This window comes from Aethalodelphis obliquidens, unplaced genomic scaffold (assembly GCF_003676395.1).
Source record: "Aethalodelphis obliquidens isolate GAN/ISIS:26980383/991018 unplaced genomic scaffold, ASM367639v1 scaffold17, whole genome shotgun sequence".
Taxonomy (NCBI): Eukaryota; Metazoa; Chordata; class Mammalia; order Artiodactyla; family Delphinidae; genus Aethalodelphis; species Aethalodelphis obliquidens.
In genome coordinates this window covers 25,236,234-25,257,847 of record NW_020837961.1, presented here as the reverse complement: position 1 = coordinate 25,257,847, position 21,614 = coordinate 25,236,234, and the positions used below count along the sequence as shown (strand labels likewise).

The following is a 21,614-nucleotide window of genomic DNA, read 5'->3' as shown; positions in this document are numbered from 1 at the left end:
TCCATTATGGTTTATCACAGGATATTGAATAGAGTTCCCTGTGCTATACAGTAGGACCTTGTTGTTTATCCATTCTATATATAATAGTTTGCATCTGCTAGCCCCAAACTCCCAGTCCTTCCCTCCCTGCCCCTTGGCACCCACAAGTCTGTTCTCTATGTCTGTGAGTTTGTTTCTGTTTCATAGATAAGTTCATTTGTGTCACATTTTAGATTCCACATATAAGTGGTATCATATGATATTTGTCTTACTCTGTTTGGCTTACTTCACTTAGTATGACAATCTCTAGGTTCATCCATGTTGCTGCAAATGGCATTGTTTTATTCTTTTTATGGCTGAGTAGTATTCCATTGCAAATATGTACCACATCTTCTTCACCCATTCATCTGTCGATGGAATGTCACATTTTTTAAACTAAATCACAAGCTAAAAACTGTGTTCATTCAGAAAACATTAAATATGTACTATCTCTAAGATATCATGCAAGGTACAGGTATGAATATACTACTTTTCAAAAAAGAAAAGTTTATAATACGAAGATAACAAAGAAATGGTGATTATATACTTAAGTTCAAACCACAAAAAGTTTTTCAAAAATGACTTCTTATCTATAATTCAAAATATGTGTGCAGTATGATATGTGCACCCATTAAGGGAACGTGCTCTAACAGAGAGATTCTCTGCTCTTCAAATTTTTGACCCACCAATCAAGTTACTGAGGAATCTGAGTCCTACCATGGAAAACCCAACAGGCTTATTTTCCCTGAGACAAGCATTTAAATGCATTTATTATATGTATTCTGTTAATGTCTTAGTGTTTGTTTTGAAACCCTGTGCTCCCTCTTAGACTATCCTATTAATTGCTTTAATAAATTGTACATAAAACTCTCATTCCTTCTCTGAAGACCAGGCACTAGTACAGAGAATCATGCTGTGATTATAGATTGAGTCCCCCACTGCAACCCCTTCCCCAGCCATGCACTCCTGAATCCATCTAATTTGAATACTGCTACCAACTGTACCCCAACACCTATGTCAGAAATGTGTTTTTCACTCAGGTGGTACTCAGTGAATATCTGTTGAATGAATGACAACTGAATAGGGGTTACCAGTGGACAGACCCAGCGTATGGGCAACATAAGCTATATCCACTATTGGAAAAGCAGTCTAAAATTTGTGTCATTTGGAGAGTAAAGTAGCGTGAATCTGTCTCATTTATTATTATACAACTGGAATTAAAAATATGTTTAATAAAGAGTGTTCACTGAGCAATTGGTTTGCTACTTGGATTCTACAAAACACATGTGGTAATGGCCCAGAGCTGGTCTAAGTAGCATTGTAGAAGTCTTTGTGTATAATTTTTATTTCTCATTGTCCTCACCTTCTCTGAAAAGAATGGCTGACAACCTTTCCTTGTGATATCCGAGCCTTTAAGAGTGTTGTTTTATCTATTTTTATGACCAACCGTACACTTGTTAAGTGTAATTTTTGCTTTATGTAGCATAATAAATCTGTGATATGGTGCCCTGTGAATTAAGAAGATTGGACAAAAGACAAGAAATCTTTTAAAAACAAATACTCACATTAAATACCTTGGATAGGTAAGCCTTGTGGGGATTTTTCTTTAATGCAACAAAAGTGCACCATTTCTGTTTTCAGAAATAGTTTCTCTCAGATCCTAGCTCGTCTAGAACCATATTACGTAAGTAAGGGCTTTGCTTGTACATTAGTATTTTACATCTTAGAGTCTTACTAAATCCTTTTTTGATCAATCTGATATTGAGCAGATCTATATTGATTTCTTCTACACTTGTTTATGGTATTTGTTTTGTTATATCTAGGATTAAAAGCCAAATTAACAAGTGTTATCAATTTGCTTAGTGATAAAGAAAGTCCCCTAGTACGCTTATACACATTCAGCTAGGGATAAAAAACTTAAGTGATAAATGGATCGATTTATTCAATCACTGAGCATAAAAACATTAGCTCTGGGAAAGCGCTTTCCTCTAAGAGCTTTAGCTACTGAGTTTCTCTTGTGTTGCACCAAATGATTTGCATTTTTAGAGAAATTTCATGTCTGCAGTGAGTTCCAGTGAAAACATGAATAAATTGCTTTTCTTCCCCTCTTTTTCTTACTTCATGAAGATGAATCCATTAGGGATTGAGTCAAAGTATAATGAAATAAAGGCAACAACGCACCTGATGGAAACCCTGGATTAGGTTCCTCATTGCCCAAGCCCAGTTGTCCTAGATTTCCTGTCAGCTTAGTGGTCTTCAGGGAGATCCCTGGGGCACGTGGCAATTTTTTTTAACTGCTATGTTAGAAACCATCTCTAGAAGACAAGAAAATAGACAAACGACAATTAAGGACTAGATAGGATTTTCATGGCAGTTCTCCACAAGGTCAAATAAATCCTCCTCTCCAAGCTAACATAATACAGCTGCCTAAGAGGCTTTCCTGTTACCTTCCTTCTTTTGAATTCACTGGCGTGAGAGTGAGTATAGAAGTTATGAACATGGGCTTTGGATCCAAACTGACCTGGGTTTGCATCTCCACTGAGCCAGTTTTCACCTGTGTTACATTGAGCAAAAGTCAATCCCTTAGTATGATAATGTCTAGTTGCATCCATGTTGCTGCATGTGTATAACTGAGTCACTTTGCTGTACAGCAGAGATTGCCACAGCATTGTAAATCAACTCTACTTCAATTAAAAAAAAAAAACTCAATCCCTTCAACCTTTGGTTTCCTTATCTTCACGTTAGGGAGGTTGAGCAGTTTAAAAAAAGAGGCTCCCATCCAAGTACTAACCAGGCCCAACCCTGCTTAGCTTCTGAGATCAGGCACTTCTGGAGTGTAAGAATGAAATAATGCCATTTGCAGCAACATGGATGGACCTAGAGATTATCATACTAAGTGAAGTAAATCAGACAGAGAAAAATAAATACCATATCACTTATATGTGGAATCTAAACTATGATACAAATGATCTTATTTACAAAAGAGAAACAGACTCACAGACATAGAAAACAAACTTATGGTTACCAAAGGGGAAAGGGGGTGGGGGAGGGAAAAATTAGAAGTATGGGATTAGCAGATACAAACTACTATATATAATATAGATTAAAAGACAAGGTCCTAATGTATAGCACAAGGAACTATATTTAATGTCTTGTACTAACCTATAATGAAAAAGAATATATACATGTATGTATGTATGCACAACTGAATCACTTTTGCTGTACACCAGAAACTAGCACAATACTGTATATACTTCAATAAAGTATGTATGACAATAGTTAGGATATGAAATTTTTTTAATTTAAAAAATGTTTTAAAGTTCTATCACATTCCCTCATACAAAATACACTCTCAATCCATGGAAATGAATTTAATTTTTACTCATGATCTGAATGTTGCAACTGAACAAAAGACAAGCAGCTATCCTTCCTCTTTTTTACCAAACAGGCTATTTTGCTCCTACCTTAAATAGTAGGTATAAATAAGAGGAAGGTTATACAAAACGAAGGGTCTCAAACTTTAGTGAGCAAACAGATGACCTTGGTGTTCTTTTAAAATGCAGATTCTGATTTACTAGGTCTAGAGTGGGGTCTGAGACTTAGGGCATTTTTTGGGGGGAAGGGGAGATGTTTCAGGAAAGAGGGTACTCTGATTTTGGTTATTCCATCTTGACTAGAAGAACTGCAGAATTTGTAATGTGGCATTAATTGGAGAAATTTTAAAAACTGTATGAAGACATCAACACTATATTTATTTATCTTAAGAAAGTATTCAGTGTCTGAACAGATTGACAGATGTGAATAAGATACTCTCATTAAAAGTTTAGATATCTTGAAAAAGAAACTCAGGATAATTCTGTGTCAATGTGATCTCTTCAATGCTTCATCCAAGTCTGGCTCCATTCTATTTAAGATAATGATGCTTAAGGGAGGGGAAAGAACCTATAATTTTGAGTTCAAGTATACTTCTGATCCTTGTACAAATTTTAATAGGCTTCATATATGAACAAGAACCTTTGAAAAGGGAATTGCTGTATACCAGAACCTGTAATATGAAAGGTCACGTGTCAGTTTTTGACACTTAAGAGAGTCTACCCAAACTTGATGTGTTCTGCCTTAAAAGTGTTTATATCTTGACTCTTATACTCATCAGATATAGAATAACCACATCATGACTTCTGCTTCAAAACACAGTTGGAAGAAATTACCTTTTTGTTTGTTAACAGAAAATAGGAAAGTATTACTAATAAAACTTGTATGGTTTTGGTTTTTTGGGTTGTTTTGGTTGGTTTTGGTGGTGGTTTTTGTTTTGTTTGTTTTTATGGGAAAGTGGGATTAACTCTGTAATCTCAGTCTTCGGTTCATAGAATTTTTATAGACTGTAAATGAGAAGTACCATGAATGACAAACCAGTATTATGAAAAAAACACAAAAAAACAGGGGGGCAAGGAGGAGAAAAAGAGAAAGGGGAAAGAAAGACAAGGAAAAGAGAAATATCAAATCATACACTAGCATCAAGTATGTTGACACTTAAACCATGCTTCACATGACCAAACTGGTGACATTTGCACTTTGTGATTATTATATGCAATTTGACACCACACACACACACACACACACACACACACACACACACACACCCCCCACAAGATCCATTCTCCCACTTTGCTCTGTGTCCCAGGAGACTGATTTCAGACTGCATCTCACAGGTTAACTTGCCTGCTGTCTTCCTGGTTTGGATTTATCTAAAGGGAGTCATCAGCAGGGGATCGGAGGTTAGGAGGTGGAAAGGTCAGGAATTATTCCTTAGGCCCTGACTTCAGCTGAGTTCTGACAGCTGTGACACTACAACCGCTGCTTCTAGGTTCAGTTGGGTGAGCACTGTTCTAAACTTCCATCCCTCACTCAGGGTCCAATAACACCATCCTGTCCCCCTTTACCTTCAGCCTGGGGAAGATAATGGGATAGCATCCCTCCACTGGCAGTCACTGGGTGCCTCAGGATCTCTTGTCATTCTAGCCCTGCCCTCATCTCTTAATAGCCCCTCATTAACATCTCTTCAAAATCCCAGTTGAATGTGCCGTCTGCTTCCTCCTGACTGATACGCAAGGCCTTCTCTATTGTAACAAGTGGGGTGGCTAAAGGCAAGCAAGTACAAGAAATATTAGGAAACTTCCACTTGCTAAAAAGTTCAGTTGATGAGAGAACAGTGCCAATGAGGCCATAATGTGTATCTGGCTGTGCTCCAGGCTCACAGGCTATATCCCTGACCAGCCATTTTACACACCATCAGTTACAAGGAAGACCATGCCAAAAAGGACACGGGAGTCTGTGCCGATCCTACTTCTGGGAACATAATTCAAAGACGAGCTGTTCAATTGAGATAGCTTCAAAATCATCTTTGTTCCCAAAGAACAGCTTTTGTGATTCTAGTGAAAATTTTATACAGGCTATTTGAAATAATAAAACCATCCCTGTCAATATCTTTATCAAAAATATACTTTCATTTTGTTACTTTGTCATTAATTCCTAATGACATAGGTTAAAAGTCAAGGTTATCAAAATATGCCTTATATTGGCAATTGGACTCGGGACTTATAAGAATATATATTCAACGTTTCTTTAAAATTTTCCAACTGTTGTGATTAAATGAATGAAACTACATAACACTGTCTAGAAGATAAGCAGTTAAATTTTAATTTATTTATTTAAAGTGATTTTCTGATTATCAAGTATGAATGACAAATTTTCAGTGTATATACTCTGTTCTCCCCAGTACAGTTACCTTCTAAAACCACATTGTAATAGGCCATTGTAGATATAGCACTGTATTAATATTGATATACTGGACTTACTTCCATGGTGTTAATTTTATGTGATTTGAATACATGGGAGAGGGGAAGCGACTTCTGTCCGTTTTTTGGAAAGCAGTCTCTGAGACTGTCTACTATGAGCATGAAAAAGAACTATTTCTACTAAAATTGAATTGTGCTGTAATACTAAAGCAAAATATAATCTCCTCACTAATAATGGCGTAATGCTAAGATCACCCATAAGATACGAGCAGTTTTCATACATGGTATTCTTAATCATTTTCATGAAACACAACCTGAATTTTATTTGTTAACAAAGGCTTTTGAGACATTTTGATAAGGTCAACAGAAAGCACAGTCTTTTAACATTAGGTGATCAACTTTGTGACAATAGCAGGACCGGCAGACCTAATGGAATAATAGCCTGCAGGGTCCAGCTAAATATAATATACAAACGTAATCAACCCTATGATGACTATTCAGAAGTAATCCCTTTAGCTTTGAACTGCAACACATATTTCAACAAAGCAAAAACCTTTTGAAGAAATTCTCTGCAGACCACACTGATACAATACATCCTTCATATCCTGCTCTACGTGTTTGCTGCTTATAGTGAGTTTTAAATTTAAGGTAATGACTGTTGTATATTCATGTGAGCATACAACAATACTTTTGATTTGTTGTGGAAAGGTTGAATCCATTACCAGGGGTCTAGTCTATAAACTCTGACACAACCTTTATGTATGAGTTATTATTTACCTTTTTCTAGTAAGGCCACTAAAAATGTTTTGCATGACGAAATGATAAAAATTCATTCACCTTTTCAGTCACAAAACTACCAGGTAGCATCTCTCCCATTTCAACTTATACTCCCCTATAGATAACATTTTTTAAAATCTCATTTATATGTAGTACTGTATTATATGAAAATTATATGCCATTGTTTTCAAGTAAAGGAATGGGTTTGTAGGTTTATTGCAATTCAGCATCGTTGACTTATTCTATTGCTCTTTGGTACAAGGTAGCCTAAAATGTGGTAAACTGAGATCCTTTTGTTGCCCACTTGGGGGAATCTACCCTTTGAGAGTCTTTACTATTAGCAACAGGGAAGTGCCTATTTCTATTGAAATGGTAGGCGGTGTAAGCAAATACCAAACTCTCAGCTTCGCACTGGTTCTGGTCTCCCTTGCTGGAGTGATATGGGTCCTAATCTTCCAGCTTCCTTGAAGATCAAACATCTCAAATCATACCCTAAGAACAGACCCACAACAGGAAACCTAGATTAGGAATCAAAATGAGTGCTTTTCCAAGATGGAACCAAGAGTCAACAATCCCATGATGCTCACCTTGTTGCAAATGAACAGAAGTCTCAGAAAACCTGAATGATAACTTCAAATGTTCCCCTGTATAAATTAACCTTTGCTAAGGTTTCCTAACTCAGCAAGTATCAATGTCTTTTTTTTAAACTAGCAATCGTGGCCCAAGTTGAGTAAAAGAGTAGCTGCAGATGTAGCTATTCTTCTCAGAGAATCTACATGAAAACTGTTCCACAATAAAAATCACCTTTGCTGAGCATCTGAGGAATGAATGCTAAACAATTATTTGAGACCAACCAGGCATAATTTCAAACTTGGAAGATCCAGGAACAATTTCTTCAATTTAAAAAATATTGTTACATCCTGCCAAACCAAAGAGAATGCTGAGTTTAAGACATTAGATAGTATAAAACAGGCATTAGTATGTCAGGATGGTTCTCTGTATTGCGGTGCAATCAAAATATTAAACTGAGAAGCCCAGCGTAGTTCTTTACTTCAAAAGGTGATGGAATATATCAGTTAAAGTAAAGGCTAAGCTACTATTACAAAGAGTCCCAAAAGTACAGTAGCTTAAGAATATAGAAGTTTGTTTCTTCCTTAATCCTGAAGTGAGCTGTCTACATTTACAAGGTAGTCCCACAGGCATTCAGGGGACCATGACCTTCTGTCTTATTGTTTCACCATCCCCCAGGGCAGGGTTTCTCAATATAGCACTATAAAAATTTTGAGCTGGATGATTTTTTTTGTTGGAGAGAAGGGTGGGGAATGGCTGTCATGAGCACTGTAGGATATTAAGCAGCATTCCTGGTCTCTACCCACTAGATGCCAGTAGCACTGCCACCGACCAGTTTTGATGACAAAAATATCTCCAGATATTTCCAAATCTGCCCTGTGGAGCAAAATCATCCCAGTTGAGAACCATTAACTTGGATGTTGTTATTGTCTGCATGGTTGAAACTGAATCATAAATTTCCATGTTCAAGATTGAGGAAAATGGGAAGTTTAAGGAGAAATGAATGCCCAATGCCTAATGCTCAGGCCCAGAAGCAGTATGTATCATTCTGTCCACATTCATTGATGAGAACTTACTCATGTGTCTTCAACAAAATATGTATATGTTGATTGGAAAGATTTAGTAGAGTGCAAAAAAACTGATAAGTGAAAGACAGAAGGAATTACTAGAGCTGTGTCTTGTGTAGGCAAGAGAGGATGAGATCTAGTGAAGACCTGGAGGGGTTGACCTTAGATGGGAGTATGGGAGACATGAAGCATATAGAACAGAAACAAGTAAGTAACTCTTGACACAGCTTGTGGAAGCTTTTTCCTACTATGTTATATTTCCTCTATGAAACTGGAAAATAAATCATCAGCTGAGAATGATAATGAATATAGAGAGTTGGAGGTTTGAGAAAATGGAAGAAAGAGTAAATGTCATCTAGGAAAGTGGAAGAATGAATGGACTAGGAACATTTAATAGGATGGCCTGAAAGTATTGAGTTCCCCCTAATGTCGGTGACCATGAATTTAAAGTGAGACCCACTTGTATGTTTTTCCAGCCACACAGAGCCTTACACTGTGGAAGAGGAATAGGAAGAGAGTTGGATTTAACTGGGATTATAGTTTTGTCAAGCGAATATAACAAAGTGAGAAAAAAAGGGTAAGGAAGTCAGCCTATATGCAAGAGGGTGAATGACCATGGAGTTTAAATGGTACAAAGAAGGGAAAGAAGAAATCCAAACAGGGAGGAACAATGAAAAGATAGTAGAATTGGAAGTCCCAGTGGGGTTGAAGAATTGCTAGTGGTGGGGTAATAGAGGGAGTGATCCAGAAAAAATAAAAGCTGGCAGTCTACTAGTTGAATGCAGAAAACTGAGTTTGAGGGGGGCTTGCAATTACAGGTAATGAAAAAGTCTGAGAATAAGCATGGAATTAATGGCTATGGTAAGGTAAAGGACAAGATCTAAAAGAACAGAGCTCAAGGAATTGAGACCCAGGGTGAAAGAATCTTCTAAACATACATTTAAATTGCTAAATTAAGAAAGTAGTGGGAAATTGACAATGAGCCAATGATGAAATGAACTGAGAACAATCCAGTTGCAGGCAGATCACAGCAATAGTTGATTATATAAACTGATGATGTGAGTTTTAGCAAGGGAAGAAGGGAGGGCAAATACGCTGAAAGAGAACAATAAGGAGGAGGACACCTGCCCATCTCCAAGTACCATGGTAAGAGGACTGATGAAAAGAAAAACAAGAAGGGCTTCTGGGCTAGCAGTATCCTCAGAGGACAGCCAAGATTCTGTCAGAGCAAGAAAGTAGAAGGAATTTCAGAAAATAAAGTGAGAATATAGTGGAAATGTTTCAGGAGTTGTGGTACGTGGGATATGAGGACAAAATATGAAATATGCAGAACTTTATGAAAAGTAGAATGCAGGAAATGAAAGGGGACCTGGACACTGAGGCCTGTTATAAGCAAGGATAAAGAGCATCTTATTAGATAAGTGCATTCAAGTCAAAAGTAGAAGGGTAGGAGACCTTCAAGATGGCGGAAGAGGAAGATGTGGAGATCACCTTCCTCCCCACAAATACATCAGAAATACATCTACACGTGGAACAACTCTTACAGAACACCTACTGAATGCTGGCAGAAGACCTCAGACCTCCCAAAAGGCAAGAAACTCCCCCACGTACCTGGGTAGGGCAAAAGATAAAACAGGGATGGGACCTGCACCACTGGGAGAGAGCTGTGAAGGAAGAAAAGTTTCCACACACTAGGAAGCCCCTTCACTGGTGGAGATGGGGGGTGGCGGGGGGGGGAAGCTTCAGAGCCACAGAGGAGAGTGCAGCAACAGGGGTGCAGAGGGCAAAGTGGAGAGATGCCCACACAGAGGATCGTTACCAACCAGCTCTCACCAGCCTGAGAGGCTTGTTTGCTCACCTGCCGGAGGGGTGAGGTCTGGGAGCTGAGGCTCAGGCTTCAGAGGTCGGATCCCAGGAAGAGGACTGGGGTTGGCTGTGTGAACACAGCCTGAAAGGGGATAGTGCACCACAGCTAGCTGGGAGGGAGTCTGGGAAAAAGTCTGGAACTGCCTAAGAGGCAAGAGACCATTGTTGCATGGTGCGCGAGGAGAGGGGATTCGGAACACCACCTAAACAAGCTCCAGAGACTGGCGCTAGCCACGGGTATCAGTGTGGGCCCTAGAGATGGGCATGAGATGCTAAGGCTGCTGTTGCAGCCACCAAGAATCCTGTGTGCGAGCACAGGTCACTATCCACACCTCCCCTCCCGGGAGCCTGTGCAGCCCGCCACTGCCAGGGTCCCATGATCCAGGGAAAACTGCCCCGGGAGAACACATGCCATGCCTCAGACTGTTGCAATGGCATGCAGACCTCTGCCACAGCAGGCTCTCCCCGCATTCTGTACCCCTCCCTCCCCCCAACCTGAGTGAGCCAGAGCCCCCTAATCAGCTGCTCCTTTAACCCCGTCCTGTCTGAGCAAAGAACAGACGCCCTCAGGTCACCTACATGCAGAGGCAGGGCCAAATCCAAAGTTGAACCCCAGGAGCTGTGCAAACAAAGAAGACAAAGGGAAATCTCTCCCAGCAGCCTCAGGAGCAGCGGATAAAATCTCCACAATCAACTCAATGTACCCTGCATTAGTGGAGTACCTGAGTAGACAACGAATCATCCCAAAATTGAGGTGGTGGACTTTGGGAACAACGATAAATATATTTTTTTCCTTTTTCTCTTTTTCTGAGTGTGTATGTATATGCTTCTGTGTGTGATTTTGTCTGTATAGCTTTGCTATTACCATTAGTCCTAGGATTCTGTCTGTCCTTTTTTTTTTTTTTTGGATAGTTTTGTGTTTTTTTTAGTATACTTTTTAGTGCTTGTTATCATTGCTGGATTTGTTTTTTGGTTTAGTTGCTCTCTTCTTTCTCTCTTTCCTTTTTTTCTTTTTAAAATTAATTTTAATTTTTTTTAATTTTTAATAATTATTTTTTATTTTAATATCTTTTATTTTATTTTTCCTTTCTTTCTTTTTTCTCCCTTTTCTTCTGAGCCATGTGGCTGACAGGGTCTTGGTGCTCCGGCTGATGTCAGGCCTGTGCCTCTGAGGTGGGAGCGCTGAGGTCAGGAAATGGGTCCACCAGAGACCTCCCAGCTCCACATAACATCAAACGGCAAAAGTGCTCCCAGAGATCTCCATCTCAAAGCTAAGACCCAGCTCCACTCAACGACCAGCAAGCTACAGTGCTGGACACCCTATGCCAAACAACTAGCAAGACAGGAACACAACCCCACCCATTAGCAGAGAGACTGCCTAAAATCATAATAAGTTCACAGACACCCCAAAACACACCACCAGACGTGGTCCTACCCACCAGAAAGACAAGATCCAGTCTCATCAACCAGAATGAAGGCACTAGTCCTATCCACCAGGAAGCCTACACAACCCACTGAAACAACCTTAGTCACTGGGAGCAGACACCAAAAACAATGGGAAATACAAACCTTCAGCCTGCATAAAGGAGACCCCAAACACAGTAAATTAAGCAAAATGAGAAGACAAAGAAACACACAGCACATGAAGGAGCAAGATAAAAATCCACCAGAACAAACAAATGAAGAGTAGTCAGTCTACCTGAAAAAGAATTCAGAGTAATGACAGTAAAGGTGCTCCAAAATCTTGGAAAGAGAATGGAGAAAGTACAAGAAATGTTTAACAAGGACCTAGAAGAACTAAAGAGCAAACAATGTTGAACAACAGAATAAATGAAATTAAAAATTCTCTAGAAGGAATCAATAACAGAATAACTGAGTCAGAAAAACGGACACGTGACCTGGAAGATAAAATAGTGGAAATAACTACTGCAAAGCACAATAAAGAAAAAAGAATGAAAAGAATGGAGGACAGTCTCAGAGACTTCTGGGACAACATTAAACACACCAACATTCACATTATAGGGGTCCCAGAAGAAGAAGAGGAAAAGAAAGGGACTGAGAAAATATTTGAAGAGATTAGACTTGAAAACTTCCCTAATATGGGAAAAGAAATAGTCAATCAAGTCCAGGTAGCGCAAAGAGTCCCATACAGGATAAATCCAAGGAGAAACACACCAAGACATATATTAATCAAACTATCAAAAATTAAATGCAGGGCTTCCCTGGTGGTGGAGTGGTTGAGAGTCTGCCTGCCGACACAAGGGACATGGGTTCGTGCCCGGGTCCAGGAGGATCCCACATGCTGCAGAGTGGCTAGGCCCGTGAGCCATGGCCACTGAGCCTGCGTGTCTGGAGCGTATGCTCTGCAATGGGAGAGGCCACAACAGTGAGAGGGCCACGTACCGCAAAAAAACAAAAAAAAAATTAAATGCAAAAAACAAATATTAAAAGCAGCAAGGGTTAAAAAACAAATAATACATAAGGGAATCCCCATAAGGTTAACAGCTGATCTTTCAGCAGAAACTCTGCAAGCCAGAAGGCAGTGGCAGGATATATTTAAAGAGATGAAGGAGAAAAACCTAAAACCAAGATTACTCTACCCAGCAAGGATCACATTCAGATTTGAGAGAAAAATTAAAACTTTTACAGACAAGCAAAAGCTAAGAGAATTCAGCACCACCAAACCAGCTTTACGACAAACTAAAGGAACTTCTCTAGGCAGGAATCACAAGAGAAGGAAAAGTTCTACAATAACAAACCCAAAACAATGAAGAAAATTGTAATAGGCACACACATATTGATAATTACCTTAAATGTAAATGGATTAAATCCTCCAACCAAAAGACATAGACTGGCTTGAATGGATACAGAAACAAGACCTGTATGTATGCTCTCTACAGGAGACCCACTTCAGACCTAGGGACACAAACAGACTGAAAGTGAGAGGATGGAAAAATATATTCCATGCAAATGGAAATCAAAAGAAACCTGGAGTAGCAATTCTTGTATCAGGCAAAATAGACTTTAAAGACTATTTCAAGAGATAATGAAGGACACTACATAATGATCAAGGGATCAATCCAAGAGGAAGATATAACAATTGTAAATATTTATGCACCCAACATAGGAGCACCTGAATACATAAGGTAAGTGCTAACAGCCATAAAAGGGGAAATAGACAGTAACACAATAGTAGTAGGGGACTTTAACACCCCACTTTCACCAATGGACAGATCATTCAAAATGAAAATAAATGTGGAAACACAAACTTTAAATGACATGTTAAACAAGATGGAATTAATTGATATTTGGAAGACATTCCATCTAAAAACAACAGAACACACTTTCTTCTCAAGTGCTCATGGAACATTGTCCAGGATAGATCATATCTTGGGTCACAAATCAAGCCTTGGTATATTTAAGAAAATTGAAATTGTATCAAGTATCTTTTCTGATCACAACACTGTGACACTAGATATCAACAACAGGAAAAAATCTGGAAAAAATACAAACACATGGATGCTAAACCATACACTACTTAATAATCAAGAGATTCCTGAAGAAATCAAAGAGGAAATCAAAAAGACCTATAAACAAATGACAATGAAAACACGATGACACAAAATCTATTGGATGCAGCAAAAGCAGTTCTAAGAGGGAAGTTTATAGCAATAAAATCCTACCTCAAGAAGCAAGAAACATCTCAAATAAACAACCTAACCTTACACCTAAAGTAATTAGAGAAAGAAGAACAAAAACCCCAAAGTTAGCAGAAGGAAAGAAATCATAAATATCAGATCAGAAATAAATGAAAAAGAAATGAAGGAAACAATAGCAAAGATCAATAAAACTAGAAGGTGGTTCTCTGAGAAGATAAACAAAATAGATAAACCATTAGCCAGATTCATAAAGAAAAGAAGGGAGAGGGCTCAAATCAAGAGAATTAGAAACGAAAAAGGAGAAGTAACAGCTGACACTGCAGACATACAAAGGATCATGACAGATTACTACAAGCAACTGTATGTCAATAAAATGGACCACCTGGAAGAAATGGACAAATTCTTAGAAAAGCACAACCTTCCAAGACTGAACCAGGAAGAAATAGAAAATATGAAAAGACCAATCAGAAGCACTGAAATTGAGACTGTGATTAAAAATCTTCCAAAAACCAAAAGCCCAGGACCAGACAGCCTCACTGGCGAATTCTATCAAACATTTGAGAAGAGCTAACACCTATCCTTCTCAAACTCTTCCAAAATAGAGCTGACCTAGGAACACTACCAAACTCATTCTATAAGACCACCATCACCCTGATACCAAAACCAGACAAAGATGTCACAAAGAAAGAAAAGTACAGGGCAATATCTGTGATGAACTTACATGCAAAAATCCTCAACAAAATACTAGCAAACAGAATCCAACAGCACATTACAAGGATCATACACCATGGTCAAGTGGGGTTTATCCCAGGAATTCAAGGATTCTTCAATATATGCAAATCAATCAATGTGATACACCATATTAACACACTGAAGCATAAAAACCATATGATCATCTTAATGGATTCAGAAAACGCTTTTGACAAAATTCAACACTCATTTGTGATAAAAACCCTCCAGAAAGTAGGCATAGAAGGAACTTACCTCAACATAATAAAGGCCATATACGACAGACCCACAGCCAACATCATTCTCAATGGTGGAAAACTGAAACCATTTCCACTAAGATCAGGAACAAGACATGGTTGCCCACTCTCACCGCTATTATTCAACATAGTTTTGGAAGTTTTAGCCACAGCAATCAGAGAAGAAAAAGAAAAACTAGGAATCGAAATCAGAAAGGAAATAAAACTGTCACTGTTTGCAGATGACATGATCCTATATGTAGAGAATCCTAAAGATGCTACCAAAAAATTACTAGAGCTAATCAATGAGTTTGGTAAAGTAGCAGGATACAAAATTAATGCACAGAAATCTCTTGCATTCCTATGCACTAATGATGCAATATCTGAAAGAGAAGTTAAGGAAACACTCCCATTTACCACTGCAACAAAAAGAATAAAATTCCTAGGAATAAACCTACCTAAGGAGACAAAAGACCTTTATGCAAAGAACTATAAGACGCTGATGAAAGAAATTAAAGATGATACAAACAGCTGGAGAGATATACTATGTTCTTGGATTGGAAGAATCAACATTGTGAAAATGACTATTCTACCCAAGCAATCTACAGATTCCATGCAATCCCTGTCAAATTACCGATGGCATTTTCCACAGAACTAGAACAGAAAATTTCACAATTTGTATGGAAACACAAAAGACCCTCAATAACTAAACCAATCTTGAGAAACCAAAACAGAGCTGGAGGAATCAGGCTCCCTGACTTCAGACTATACTACAAAACTACAGTAATCAAGACTGTATGGTCCTGGCATAAAAACAGAAATGTAGATCAATGGAACAGGATAGAAAGCCCAGAGATAAACCCACACACATGTGGTCACCTTATTTTTGACAAAAGAGGCAAGAATATACAATGGAGAAAAGACAGCCTCTTCAATAAGTGGTTCTGGGAAAACTGGACAGCTACATGTAAAAGAATGACATTAGAACACTCCCTAACACTATACACAAAAATAAACTGAAAATGGATTAAAGACCTAAATGTTAGGCCAGACATTAGAAAACTCTTAAAGGAAAACACAGGTAGAACTCTCTATGATATAAATCACAGCAAGATTCTTTTTGACCCACCTCCTAGAGAAATGGAAGTAAAAATAAAAATAGACACATGGGACACAATGAAACAAAAGCTTTTGCACAGCAAAGGAAAACATAAACAAGACAAAAAGACAACCCTCAGAATGGGAGAAAATATTTTCAAATGAAGCAACTGACAAAACATTAATCTCCAAAATTTACAAGCAGCACAGCAGCTCAATATCTAAAAAACAAAAAACCCAATCCAAAACTGGGCAGAAGACCTAAATAGACATTTCTCCAAAGAAGATATACAGATTGCCAACAAACACATGAAAGATTGCTCAACATCACTAATCATTAGAGAAATGCAAATCAAAACTACAATGAGGTAGCACCTCACACAGGTCAGAATGGCCATCTTCAAAAAATCTACAAACAATAAATGCTGGAGTGGGTGTGGAGAAAAGGGAACCCTCTTACACTCTTGGTGGTAGTGTAAATTGATACAGCCACTATGGAGAACTTTATGGAGGGTCCTTAGAAAACTAAAAATAGAACTACCATATGACCCAGCAATCCCACTACTGGGCATATTCCCTGAGAAAACCATAATTCAAAGACACTCATGTACCAAATTGTCATTGCAGCTCTATTTACAATAGGCAGGACATGGAAGCAACCTCAATGTCCATCGATAGATGAATGGATAAAGAAGATGTGGCCCATATATACAATGGAATATTACTCAGCCATAAAAAGAAATGAAATTGAGTTATTTGTAATGAGGTGGATGGACTTAGAGTCTGTCATACAGAGTACAGTAAGTCAGAAAGAGAAAAACAAATACCAAATGCTAACACATATATATGGAATCTAAATAAAAAAAGTGGTCATGAAGAACCTAGGAGCAGGACCAGAAGAAAGATGCAGATGTACAGAATCGACTTTAGGACATGGGGAGGAGGAAGGGTAACCCTGGGATGAAGTGTGAGAGTGGCATGAACTTATATATACTACCAAATGTAAAATAGATAGCTAGCGGGAAGCAGCCACATAGCACAGGGAGATCAGCTCAGTGCTTTGTGACCACCTAGAGGGGTGGGATAGGGAGAGTGGGAGGGAGATAAAAGAGGGAGGAGATATGGGGATATATGTATATGTACAGCTGATTCACTTTGTTATAAAGCAGAAACTAACACACCATTATAAAGCAATTACACTTCAATAAAAATGTTAAAAAAAAGTAGAAGGGCAGATATGAAAGTTAAGTAATAAATTAATATTTCTGTTTATGTCTAAATTTCCCATATCATATTTGATTATTTGGTTACTTTATATTGCTCTCTAATTGTCCTTCAGAGTTTTGCTTTAACAAGTCATCTTATCCCCAAACAGTGGCTGTTCCATTTGCCATTTCATATATCACAAGAATTCTGTGGGTTAGGAATTCGAACCTGGCTTGGCTAGACATCCATTTAGGTTACCCAATGATAATACTCAACTGACAGATGGGTTGATCTGAAGGATCCAAAAAAGTTTTACTCACATAGTGGAGCTTTGGCAGGATAGCTAGAAGGCTGGGCTCAGCTGGGACTGTCAACTGGAGCATCTGTACATGGTCTCACCAGGATGACAATCTCAGGGTGGTAAGAGTTCTTATATGGCGACTGGCAAATATCCTAAGAGAACCAGGTGGAAGCAGCACAGCCTTTTCTTATCTAGGTTTGGAAGTCATGCAGTCACTTCCTCCACATTCTATTGATTACAAAATAGTACTATGCCTAGCCCAGTTTCAAGAGGAGGGCAATTGGATTCCACCTCTTGAAGGGGAAGTGGCAAGAACATACTTTTGAGGAACGTGTAGAGTGGGAGATATCATTGTGGCCATCTTTGACCGATATAATCTGCACTGGTGATACAAGTTATACATAAACTTTTGTCATACAGGTGATAAGGGTAGAGACCCCTGAAAAGAGATTCCCACGTTCAAACTCAAAAGAACTGTAAATTCTATTTGTGATAAGACATTAAATGTATACATCTTTTTATTTTAGGAGAGTCTAGAAGATCCACAATGGAAAGTTTATATCAAACCTCAGAGTTTTCAGAAGAGGACCTCAGTGGGTATGATAAATCTAGTTAAACTTTCTATTAAGTATCGACATTATGCAAGATACTAAGTATAATGTAATTCTCCAAACACAAAAAAGTAACTTCGTCTAACACTTGATAAGCTAATACTGAAACACTGGTTAAAAAAAAAAAAAGAAAGAAATCATAGAGGTACTTTTAAATAATACATAAGGTTAAGTACTTTTAAGCTATGTCTAAAAATTACAGAATACAAAATCCAGTCGACCCTTGAACAACATGGAGGTTAGGGATGCCAACCCTCCCCACAGTCAAAAATATGCATATAACCTATATTAAGCCCTCCGTATACATATTTGAATCTGCAAATGCAGATTCAACCAGCCACTGATTGTATAGTACTGTAGTATTTACTATTGAAAAAAGTCTGCATGTAAGTAGACTCCCACAGTTCAAAACCATGTTATTCAAGGCCAATTGAAATATCTTAAAAGCAAGGTTTTTTTGGGCTTTTTATTTATTTTTTGCTTTTTAGTCCAATATAAAATTTAATTTTATAATTTATTTTATTTCAGATTTGCAGATAATCAAAAAAATTAGACTTAAACCAACTTTTGACTCAACAATAAATCAGGAAGTAATTTATCATGTCACTTCAGTCTTCAATACCTGTAATATGAGTATGTTACAAATAATACAGTTATAATAAAACTATGACTATATTTTCATTGGATTTTGTATTATAATTTGCTACTACAAATTTAAAACATCTAAATCCATGAAAATTAAATATATCCCAAATGCTTAGAAATATCAATAATTATCCATAAGCTAAACTGTAAAATTTTCCTTTTATCCATTATTCTACCAGAAATAGTGCTATTATACTAAATCTTAGCCAAAAGGCTGAGAAGCAATAGAAATAATGCTATTATAGAATCAAAATTTGGTTGTGTCTAATGAGAAAATTCTTTTAAGCTTAAGGAAGTTTATGCTGAATAAAGGTAGGAAAAGATTTACTAAAATTCCTGGGAACCTTTTCAACATATGTAAAAGGATTATAACAAATAGAGACTATCATACTGATAAGTACTGCTCAAAACAGTCTGCTTCACCCAGGTAAAGGAAAACTCTGTTTCCTCTATTTGCCCCACTTCTGCCACCAAATGTGTGAGTTTTTCCACTCCAGTTCTCAGCAGACACTGACTGGGTGTCTTACAATTTAACTTAATTCTGACACTAACTGCCAGGAGTTGGCACAGACCACAGATTAAGGGATCAGGTCCGTAAGACTGTCCCCCACTTCATAGGCCAATTGCAAATCCCAGCTTGTCACCTGTACTTCTGGCTGAGTTGGCTACAAACTGAGGATTCCCACAACTCCCTTCTCAGCTTCAATAATTTGCTATAACAACTCACAGAACTCAGGGAAGAAGATACTTACACTTGCCTGTTTATTATAAAGAGTATAATAAAAGATATAGGTGAACAGAAAAATAGAAGTATAGGGCAAGGCATGGGATAAGGGGAACAGAGCTTCCATGCCCTCCCAGGGTGTAGCTCCCTCTGAGCACCTCAGTTCATTCACCAACATAGATGCTCCCCAAATCCTTTCAGTTGTTTTTTATGGAGGCTTTATTACCTAGATATGATTGGTTAAATCATTGACAATTAGTGATTAACTCAACCTCCAGCCTCTCTCCCCAGAGGTCAGGACATAGGGTGGAAAGTTTCAACCCTCTAGTCACATGGTTGACTCCCTTGACCACTAGCCCCTCATTTTATGGGCTTTCCAAAAAGTCACTTTATTAAAATAAACCAAGTTGTGGTTGAAAAGTTCTTGTTATTAATGACAAAACATGCTCCTTTTGCCTTTATTCATCTCTCCAGAGCTGCTTAAGGTACCAGGGACAAAAAGCAAATATTAATTTATTGTATAATATTAGGAGTTCTGTGCCAGAAACCAGAGAGGAAGACCACATATATATTTCTTATTACAACATTACACTGTGTAAAAGTATATTTTATGATACTTTTAGCTGATAGTATATAATGTATCCATACCAATTTTAAAACACTATGAAAATCCTTTAGTCTTAGGCCCCTCCCCTAATGTGACTTACAAAATGAGAGGACATAGCTGAAATAATTATGTGTATGATTTCTAGAGATTTGCAGGTCTAGGGGAATCCATAAATGAAATTCTTTACCAAAAATAAAGACTTTTACTCCCACTTAACCTTAGTCAATATACACTTTAATTTTGGTTCTTTTTAATTCCTCATGATTAAAGTTTCGGGACTAACCCTAGAACACTGCAGTGTGGGGTCATACAGCTTTCACATAATAGTGATGCATCCACACCCTGCTCAAGGTGATGATTCAGTGCAAATACCAAAAACTGTAGATGGGGTAAGTGGAAAAATAGAAGAATTATCCTTTGTTGTTTATTGAATCAATAAACCCAATTTCCACAGCATCTCTGATTCCTGAAATTTTTTTTTTTTGCCATTCCCACAGACTTCTATGTTTTGTTTTGCCCAAGAAGTAGAATTAAAGTGTGTATAAATTATAACTCAATAAATCTGACGTTTAAAAAAAGCAAATGACTATGGAGTAAATTCAGTCTGATCACAGTGTTATTTAAATACAGTTCTGTGTATTCATGGTTATGTGTATATATGTGTATAGAAAAAGCTCTTAAATGTTCTAAATTGAAGTGTGAACAGTGATTATCTCTAGGGAATGGAAAAGGGGGAATAATTTTAATTTTATACATGTATTGATTTAAAATTTTCCACGTACATGACTATATATTGTGTGTAGGTGTTTTAACAATAAAAAATATTAAAGACAAAAAACATTCTGCCACCATGGTGTAAAAGTGATTCCTTAACCATTTTCATTTCAAATACTCCATCTCATCTCACTCTATTTAAAAAGTGAGATTAACCATGAGAAAACTTTTTTTTTCCTTTTATAAGAACAATTCTAGCTTTGAAGTTCTAAATCCAAATAACACATCTTATTTTTTTTCCTCTGAAACTGTTTCTGTAATAACAGCATTTTCTTATAGTGTCTTACTAAATTAATTTTAAGATACCTTAAAAAGATGTTTGGAAATTTTTGTGGGAATATTTTTAATCAAAATGCCCACATCTTTGAAAACACTTCAGGAAATTAGATGTATCCAACATAAACCTGTCGGGAAGGTCAACAGAAAAAAGAATTTACAATCAAATGCTAAACAGCCACACTGCTATCACTTCTGATAGATTTAATCAAAAGGTTTCTTCGGCAGTTTCTCCTTTAATTTCAGTTTGAGTCATTTTTATTTGTGAAACTGAAAACAAATCTGAAAACAAAATCAAGGTTTTATGATGACAGCTGCAAATCAAAATTGCACCAAATGCTAGTTCTTATCTATAAAAGGTCCTTTCATAAATAATGCAGAGAGGACCACTCACTGAGAAGGTATAAGTATTTACAATATTCTTGAATTCCTTTTTTATCAAAATGACAGTGCCTAAAATGCAACATTCCCTAATGTACACAATTACTTGAGCTTTCAGTTTCTCCTTTAAAAAATTGCTATGATATCATCATGCCTTTTCAGTTTTTCATACTTTCTAATAAGGTTCCCTAAAGTGGTAAAAAAAAAATTGTATATCAAGTTACAGTAAACAAATATCTTTGTTCCCCCCACATTTTAGGTAACACTGATAGTA

General features: G+C 37.4%; 1 protein-coding gene across 1 annotated transcript in view; it reads left to right on the top strand.

The window, feature by feature from the left end:
- The window catches only part of TTC29 (tetratricopeptide repeat domain 29), a 257,575-nt gene extending 237,715 nt beyond the window's left edge, over positions 1–19,860 (top strand). The window contains exons 11-12 of the mRNA XM_027117120.1: positions 17,850–17,919; positions 18,470–19,860. Of these exons, the coding sequence (XP_026972921.1) occupies positions 17,850–17,919; positions 18,470–18,473 (74 nt within the window). The 3' untranslated portion in view covers positions 18,474–19,860. The remainder of the gene's footprint in view (positions 1–17,849; positions 17,920–18,469) is intronic.
- Positions 19,861–21,614: the final 1,754 nt, after the last annotated feature.